General features: G+C 47.2%; 1 protein-coding gene across 1 annotated transcript; it reads right to left on the reverse strand.

Annotated features, from left to right (window-relative positions):
* Positions 1-1,669: 1,669 nt before the first annotated feature.
* LOC123399473 (cinnamoyl-CoA reductase 1-like) lies at positions 1,670-6,753 on the reverse strand. Its single transcript, XM_045093884.1, has 6 exons — positions 6,483-6,753; positions 6,208-6,377; positions 2,958-3,143; positions 2,601-2,766; positions 2,125-2,314; positions 1,670-2,036 (listed from the first exon to the last, which is right to left on the reverse strand). Exons 1-6 carry the CDS (start codon positions 6,595-6,597, stop codon positions 1,844-1,846), a joined length of 1,020 nt encoding a protein of 339 aa, XP_044949819.1. The 5' UTR covers positions 6,598-6,753; the 3' UTR covers positions 1,670-1,843.
* Positions 6,754-8,485: the final 1,732 nt, after the last annotated feature.

Raw genomic sequence — 8,485 nt, forward strand, 5'->3', positions numbered from 1 at the left:
TCATCGTTGTTGTTGTTTTGCGCATCACTTTTTTCCGCGCCTACTAGAGCGTGTCTCGCGGGTGCATGTGCTAAAAAGTCTGTTTTTCGCAGGCACGTTTTATTTGATGCGTGCGTTGGAAATGCTGTAACGGCGTCCCTTTCAACTCAACAAACATCGCAGCACTACATCAAAAGAGTTAATTTTCCTAGAAACAAAATACTACATGGGAAATCCGATTGGGCTCTTGAAAGCATATGCTCCTGTCCATCAAACTTGTTTTTCACAAAATTAAAAAAAAGTGAGAAAATATAGATATGTCGATTGCCAGATCCCAAATGCTACATGCAAACTTTTAGGGAGAAAGATTAAGCATTCTTGACTTGTGCAAAAAAAAATATCAGGTCAAACGACAAATGTTATCTTCAAATGTTACACTTTATCTTAGCATTTTATATTTTATCAACAAAGCAGTGATATCGGGTTTCGCGTAAAAATTGTCAAGCACACTTGTTTCACTAACAAGAACGTCTACAAATGAAATAAACTTTTAAATTTATTTTGAATTTACCGTGAATCCGAGGACCGAGGGCATATGCACCCATAGCCAAAACGGCTGGTCTACATTTGATATCATGGTGGATATGGTCAGGGCCGGCCTGGGGGGGGGGGGTCCGCGGGGGCGGCCGCATGGGGCCTAAAATTGTTGGGGGCCCGCTGCATATATAATACGTATACTAGGTCAGGCATGTACTAGGTATTGTAAAGTCTCTCGCCAGGCTTGTCTCTCGTCTCCCTGCACGTCGCGACTCTCATCTGTAGGAGTACGAGACTACGACGCGGGCTGCGGGCAGGCCCTGGACGTCGGCTTCATTGCCACGCAGGCACGCACGCCGGCACACGGAAGGGCCCTCGCCGGTTGCTTCTTCCGTAATGTCCGTCAGTCTGTCTGTTCTCCACTTCTCCTGAGGATCTCGTTCTAGTTTGATTCGTAGATCAGTTCCCATTCTAGTTTGCAATTTACTGATGCCTGATGGATCTGGACCTGCAATTACTTCTAGTGATTCCTTTTAAATCTTTGGATAGTTAATGCCCTATTTTTGATTCAGATTTATTTATTTTCAGAATTACTCCCTCCGTTCCTAAATATAAGACCTTTTAGAGATTCCACTATGAACTACATACGGATGTATGTAGTCATATTTTAGGATGTAGATTCACTCATTTTGTTCCGTATCTAGTCTATAATAAAATCTCTAAAATGTTTTATATTAAGGAACAGAGGGAGTAGTAATGAAGCCTGAATCAGATGCTGTCAAAAGAAAAAAGAGGAAAGGAGATTAAAAATTGGTAGATTCACAAAGAGGATTTCTTCATAAGTTTTTGGCGAGTAACCCAACCACTTCAAAAAATCTAGACGAGTTGGCGTTAGTTCTTGTGGAAGAACCAAGTAATGTGAATCTAGAAGATGATATCCATACAGAAGACAATGTTGACATCGACGCGGACGATAACAATGTGAGTGATCATGATCATAATTCATCTTCCACGGAATCTGCACTATTTATTTATACTCAGGACCGACCCTGGATATGGTAGTCCATCTTTTTGAACAATTTTTCTGCTTAGCTTACCGTTCAGATATAATATTTCGTTATCTTTTGCAATATGTTCCGCACAACACAACTCAACAACCTCAAACATAGCTTCAATTGTTCAGCTAAGAAATCAAACAGGGACACAAGTTGAATCTGCATGCATCCATCCTGGATGGATCATGTGACCTGATCCCCTCCTTATTTTTCCAAATACATTTGATGATGTCTCAAGGAAAATTAAAAAGCAATGACAAAATGGTGCTGGCTCATTCCTCGAAGGGAGGCATGCGGTAGAAGAAGGGAAGCCGGCAGGGTTCGCCATCTGAAACATGAAGAAGTCCTGCCTTCTCATACGACTCGACGCTGTCTGCGAGTGTATCCTCTAATTTCCTTGGTTGCCACCCCAAATTCTTCAGTTTATCCGATGTCATTGCACCCTTGTAATCCACGTCGACCATCCTGCAAACACCAGAAAATGGTGCTTAAAATCCTTCATAAATCGACTCTATGTCAAGCTATGGCATGACGCTGATACAATGGCACTTACTTGTCTGCATAACTGTAACTAGGGTACAAGTTCTTCATTATCTCCAGCAAATCCTTCAAGTCCATTTGGTCTAACGAGCATATGTATCTCTCATATCGCCCCGCCTTGTTGTACAACAGGAGCAACGCGTCGGCTACGTCGCGAACATCTACGATGGGCCAGAACTTATTGTTCATCGTATCAGGGCCTCCTGCATCCAAAAAGTAAAACATATGCTCAGCATGCTGAACTTTGCTGGGCTGCTATGGTTGTGTGTTTACAAGTTACTCAACAACAAAGTCAAATTAAAGCAAATCAGTAGCTTTTGTTTCAACAGTACTGATCGATTCTACCATGCACTTCCCAAAAATATTGTTATCCTAGTGACAAATGCCAAGAACAACAGAATTACAGAAAGCAAGAAAGAAATGTTACAGAAAATGGCATTGCATTGCACTTGAATTAGGAGTCGTGACTTAGCCACTGAGGATTGAAACCTTTTATGATGTAGAGGAGGACCTTGCTGCTAGTGTTGAGCACCACATGCTGCAACAGAGGGCCGAAGACCAGACCAGGGCAGAATGTGATGACATGCAATCCGTTCTTCTCCCCGTATTCCAGGGCTATCTCTTCAGCTTCGGTCTTCGCAAGAGAATACCAGCTCTGCCAGCACAAACAAGTGTACATATTGTCGAGTTAGCGCTACCTCTCAGCAATCATCTCATCTTCAATTTAGAGCTCACTAGCTAGTGTAGTGGTGAAGAAGTTGTTCCTTCATTTTCATGATAAATTTTAATCTCTTTACTCAGCAATGGTGGTGAACATACTATTGATAAACAATTCCGAGCCCTCACCTCATTCTTCTTGCAGAACTCTTTGTCTGACCAGCAGCTCTCATCTTTGAGTTTATCTTCTGGCCAATCCGGATTGAAGCAAATACTGGCGGCGGAGGAAACCAGAATGAGTTTCTCAACGTTCATAGCTGAACAGGCCTTGAGAACATTCATGGTTCCCTTGACAGTAGGATCCATCATCTCTTTCTGCACAGTTGAGCAAGTTTATGAGTAACCGCAGAACAGGTATTCTTAGTGAAAATAGAAGAACAACACATTAGTATTAGATGCACATGCTTTTTTTTCAAGAAATTACCATCCGTTGTACTGAATATCGCGATTTCCCTACATGCCATAGAATAACGCAGTTCATTTCCGTTTACGCCACTCCATTAAGTTTTCATCCAAATATATCCGGTAACTGTATATGAAGGCTAATTGTAATACAGTTTCTACCATACCATGCAAAGTACTCCGTATATACTAGTTCCATCTTACCACTAAACCTTTGGAACATAATTTTCAGCTACTATAAAAACGTTGGACAACAAAAATAGGGCATGTTAAGGACTTAAGGCTTTGTGCAATAGTCATTTCATACTCATTTTCTGGGCATAAAAATCTATTACACTCAATTAATGTTAGGAAAAAGGTGTAACATAACTCGATGTAAATTTACTATTTGACCAATTATCATACGTCACAACCATGAACATTTCTATGGTGTTGTGGACTACTCCCTCCATCCCATGATGTAAAACATTCTTTCAACACTAATATAAGACGATTTCTGACACTATGCTTGTATTAAAAATATTTTATATTATGAGATGGAGTGAGTAGAAAATTAGGTCCGGATCATAGCAAAGCCTAAGTACAAGTGACAAAAGAATGCCGGAAGAAGTGATCAAGAATGAAGACCCAGTAACCCTATCCAAATCATTTTTCTATGGACCTTTCTTTTGTGAGGTCTTTTTCTATGGACTTGATCAAAACACATTTGGTTTGGGACAAATCCTTAAATCCAATAATTTTGGAAAGGAGGTAGTACCTATAAAATTAGTCCAGAGAGCGAGTCTCGACCTCTCGCTAGGGTTCCTACCCTGACGCCCTCTCGCCGCCGGCCGCCCTAGCGCCCTCCCACCGTCACCGGCCGTCGGTGGCGCATGTCCGATCCCACCCCCTCTCCCTCCCTCCTGATCCGCCCTTGTGCCACCTCCCCGAGAATTGACTGAGACAGCGCACATTCCTCTCTCTCGGTTGTCCTCCTCCCCCCTTTCCCAACCCCCACCCCCCTCACAGCCTACCCGCGCCGTCGGGCACCCCCGACGCTGGCCCGGGTGGTGTAGATGCCGGTTGGACCTCCTATCCCTGCACACGTGTCTCCCCTGCCCGGGGCAAGGGAGGCGGTGGCGCTACTCGGCTTGGTAGCGGCCCAGCGCCCCGGTGGCGGGCGTGGTGGCGTTGCTGCTCCTTAGCGGCGTGGCGGCGTGAGGTGGCCGTAGGCGCGCCCCCGTCCCAGATCCGGCCCCTATGGGGCCAATCTGGGTCCTAGCGGGCCGGCCACTAGCGCGGCTTCGATGTCTTCTGTGGCAGGGAGGAGGAGGAACTCGGACGGGGGATGGCGGCCTCGACGGCGTGCCTTTTGCGGCGCGGCGGTGGGAGCTTTGCGGGCATCTGAGGACCCGGACGGGCCTGGTATCTCCTACTATCGCGTCTGATCGGTTACCGTGGTTGACGGTGAAGGTTGGGCCCTCTCGTGTGCCAATGATGTTGTTGTTCCTAGTCCTGTCTCCTCTTCTTCGTTGTGCAGGCCCCCTTCGCGGTGTCGTGGTGAGGCGGTGTGGGAAGCTTCAAGACCGTGTTGGCACAAGGTGGTGGATTGTTTGGTGGCGTGCTCCGGAGCTCCCGAGATGAAGGTTGGGACCACGAGAAATTCATGTCAGCGTAACCGACACCGACACAGTGGCGCGTGTGGGTGCTGCCGGACCTTACTGGAGGACATTAGGGGCTACCCTTCATGTCCCTTTGCCGCGTACCAGGGGAAAACCTTGGCAGCAGCAGCATCATCGCCGCGTCCCTTTTTGGAGGTGTTGATTGGTACTGGCGCTGTCTAGGAGCTTGGTGGAAGATCCCCGGTGGGCGCAGCGTCGTGAGGCTTCTTCGTTTTTGTTGATCCACTGTTGTGGGCATTTGTTTCTTTTGTACTTTCTCTTTCGTGTCTTTTTGGCGTGTGTGTGCTGCTTTCATCCCAGCATCTATCGTTGGTTGTACCGGTGATTGTTACTTTCTAATACAAAACGAAAAAAACCCTATTTCAAAAGGACCTATAAAATTAGTCAAGCCAAAAAAAATTGACTTGGAATAAACCTCTAACTCGTCCAATGCACTTCTTTCCGTCTAAGTAAATTTTTTCTTCAGAATTTTTTAGATCTACTCGAGTCATTTGCATTAGTCCTCATACCTGGCCAAACGGGCCGGTCCGGCACGACCCGCTATATTCGTGCCTAGCACGACACGACCCGCCAGGGCACGTTTATTAAACGGGCCGTGCCATGCCGGCTCGTGTGCCCGGGATCCAGGCCCAAGCACAGCCCGTCGCATAAACGTGCCGGTCCACGGCACACTGGCCGGTTTGATTTAAAAAAACAGACAAAAAAACCCGAAAATACCTCCTAATCCTCCTAAACCCACCCAAACCCTCCTAATCTCCCTCCTAAACCCACCCATCTCCGGCGCCCCCCTCCCTCACGCCGTCCCGCCCCTGCCAGCTGGCCGCCTCGCGTCCTGCGCCCCTGCCCCGTTGCGCTGACCGCTCTGCTCCAACGGTCGGCCCTGCTCCCCCATCGCCCAAACCCCAAGGCGTGCCGCCCGCCTCGCGCCCTGCGCCCCTGCCCCGCTGCGCTGACCGCTCCGCCCACAACCCTGTGATCTATCCCTCCTAATCGTGTCGTGCCGTGCTGGCACGCGGGCTTGGGGTGGCGGCCCGGGCACGGTCTACAGCATGCTCATGCCTGACCCGAGCACGATTAGCCCATGCTGGGTCGGGCTCGTGTCGTGCGTGGCCTGCGAATTGTCGGGCTGGCTCGACTAGCACGTTCCGTTTGGCCAGATCTGTTAGTCGTCTTTGGAAGGGGAAGCTATAGAAGTCCAGAACTACCTCTCGCACATTACTCCAGTGAGTGATAAAATCATAAAAGAAGTAGGACAAGGACTACTCCTACAATGGCAAGCTAGCTCGAGAGACATCAAATATGTAAACTACACTTGCCTCGGGATCAAGCATCTCCTGCTCGGGAACCGGAGTGGCGATATGGAAGACGCCCTCGCAGCCGGCGAGCGCGGGCGTCACGGCGCCGTAGTCGAGCATGTCGGCCTTGAACACCCGCAGGTTCTCCGGAGCCCCATCCAGCTGCTGGAGGCACGCGTTCTTGGGATCACCTGGCGCGGAAGGGTAAAGCATCGAGAAGACGAGAGCAAGAATCAGAAGGTGTGCCCTGAGCATGCACCCGTGTCATCTCAGTACAGTCAGTGGTGGCTACGTACTTGGGTCGCGGACGGTGGCGTTGACGGCGTAGCCGCGGGAGAGGAGCAGCTTGACGAGCCACGAGGCGATGTACCCACCGCCGCCGGTCACGCACACCCGCGGCGACGACGCCATCTCCGGTGGCCCTGCTCTTGCTCTGTACTGGGATGAAGAGCTTAAGAGCGAGAGGCAATGTCACGAGTAGATGGAAGAGGAGAGACTGCCCACGGGGGAAGGCAAGTACAGTTGGAGATTCGTGCTCGCTGCTTGAAGGTTGCGGTAGATTCCTCAAAAGAAAATGGTTGCGGTTGGTAGAAGCATCTATGCACTTCACACAAGGCTGCTGACAAGGACGGCCCTCTCCTCCACGCGCAAGAGCAAGCACGCAGGTCGTCCATCGAGATCGCCATGGATTAAACCAAGTTGATGAACTAATAAGTAAAGTAATCGCCATGGAGTACGAAGTGGGCTGCGAGATGCAGAGACTCACCATGCTATCCTCTAGCAAAAGACGGGTCAAGTAACAATGCTTTCAGTCACAGACAGGTCTGACCCAAGGGCGGTGATAGTACGTAGTACAATACTGGCACTACTGTTCATTTCTGACACCATTTTCAGTGGCATCCAACAACAAACACATGACGAGGAATTCGTTCGGGATCAAATCTTATTGAGCGAACCTTCGTGCGATGTTCCATCGAATGCTGCGGTTGGACAGTTGGATCTAAAGGCTAACCGATCTACTCTCTTCAATTCATACTAGTGGCAGGGGCGCGCCTCTTGAACGTTCATGTACGTACTATACTTGTGACCGTGTTTGTATACTTATATTTAGGAACGAAGGAAGTACGAGATATTTAGCGATAATATAGAATTCTGAATTTGTGTGCTTCTTGTTCGTACAAAGAATTGTTAATTATGTCTATATGTTGTGTGGCATTAAGAACATATTTTTCTTTTAGTATATGTAACTAACATAGTCTTATTAGTTTTAAAGGTCAATGTGAAGATATGAAAAAAGTAATGCTTAGTATTATATTTGTAGAAGCGACTAAATTGGATGAAGAGGTATTATTAGTAGAAGTGCGGACATATTTGTATTAAACATGCAAAAGAAACATACTTGGTCTTATTAATACAAATAGCAAAGAAAGTGCTTTGGGCAGTGAACACTTATAAGACGTCTAATCGGATGTTGCCCATTCATGGTGGCAAATGCAACAATACGAAGTAGAGTCTGCTCCATTGCGTCATCGGAGCGGTGTGCCGTCATCGGATTGGCAAAATAAGTCATACGTTGATGTGGAAAAACTATAGGCGAGCTTCATGATGGCTTCAGTTGACGGTTCCTGCTTGGTTGTGTGAATGCATAAATGTGTTAGTAAATTACAGTTCTGGTAGATATTATACTTATCAAAAAAATTAAAGTAAGAAAAGTTGTTTTGTCTGCCATACCTTATATATAGGGTGGTTATAATGCCCTGGTGCCTACAGAGCTAGTAGGTCATTGATGTTTGCTGTAGTTCGCTGCACATCGATCAGTATGCTTGTTGTCCTGGCGGACACATCTGGATCTTTGTGAAGGATCATAGTGGAAGCTACAACTGAATCCACAACCTTTACTATGAGGTTCTTTGTGATCGTCGTAGGGTCGTTGCACCAGGCGATGCATCGATATGACTCGGATGTCAGCAGGAGCTCTGCGTTTCTATCCGGGAGCTCGATGTAGCAGAATTGTGCAAGCAAGAGTTTGATCAGTTTCTCTGTGCATAAGTGTGCTGGAATCCTATTGATCATCAACTGTACGCAGTTGTTGACTGTACTTTTGATAGAGCGTGTATCAGGGCTCCATGGGATAAGACCTTGTATGTCTTTGGAATGCGTTGATAGTATCAGTTTTTGTATGGCTTCACCTGTTGTGTTGTTCGGCGGTATAATTATCTGCTTGTCGGAGCTTAGTGCATCTATCCTGACGTCCCTTGGATCTAGACCTGGATAAAGGTAGTACACATCTTTCCACAAC

Source organism: Hordeum vulgare, chromosome 5H (genome assembly GCF_904849725.1).
Source record: "Hordeum vulgare subsp. vulgare chromosome 5H, MorexV3_pseudomolecules_assembly, whole genome shotgun sequence".
Taxonomy (NCBI): domain Eukaryota; kingdom Viridiplantae; phylum Streptophyta; class Magnoliopsida; order Poales; family Poaceae; genus Hordeum; species Hordeum vulgare.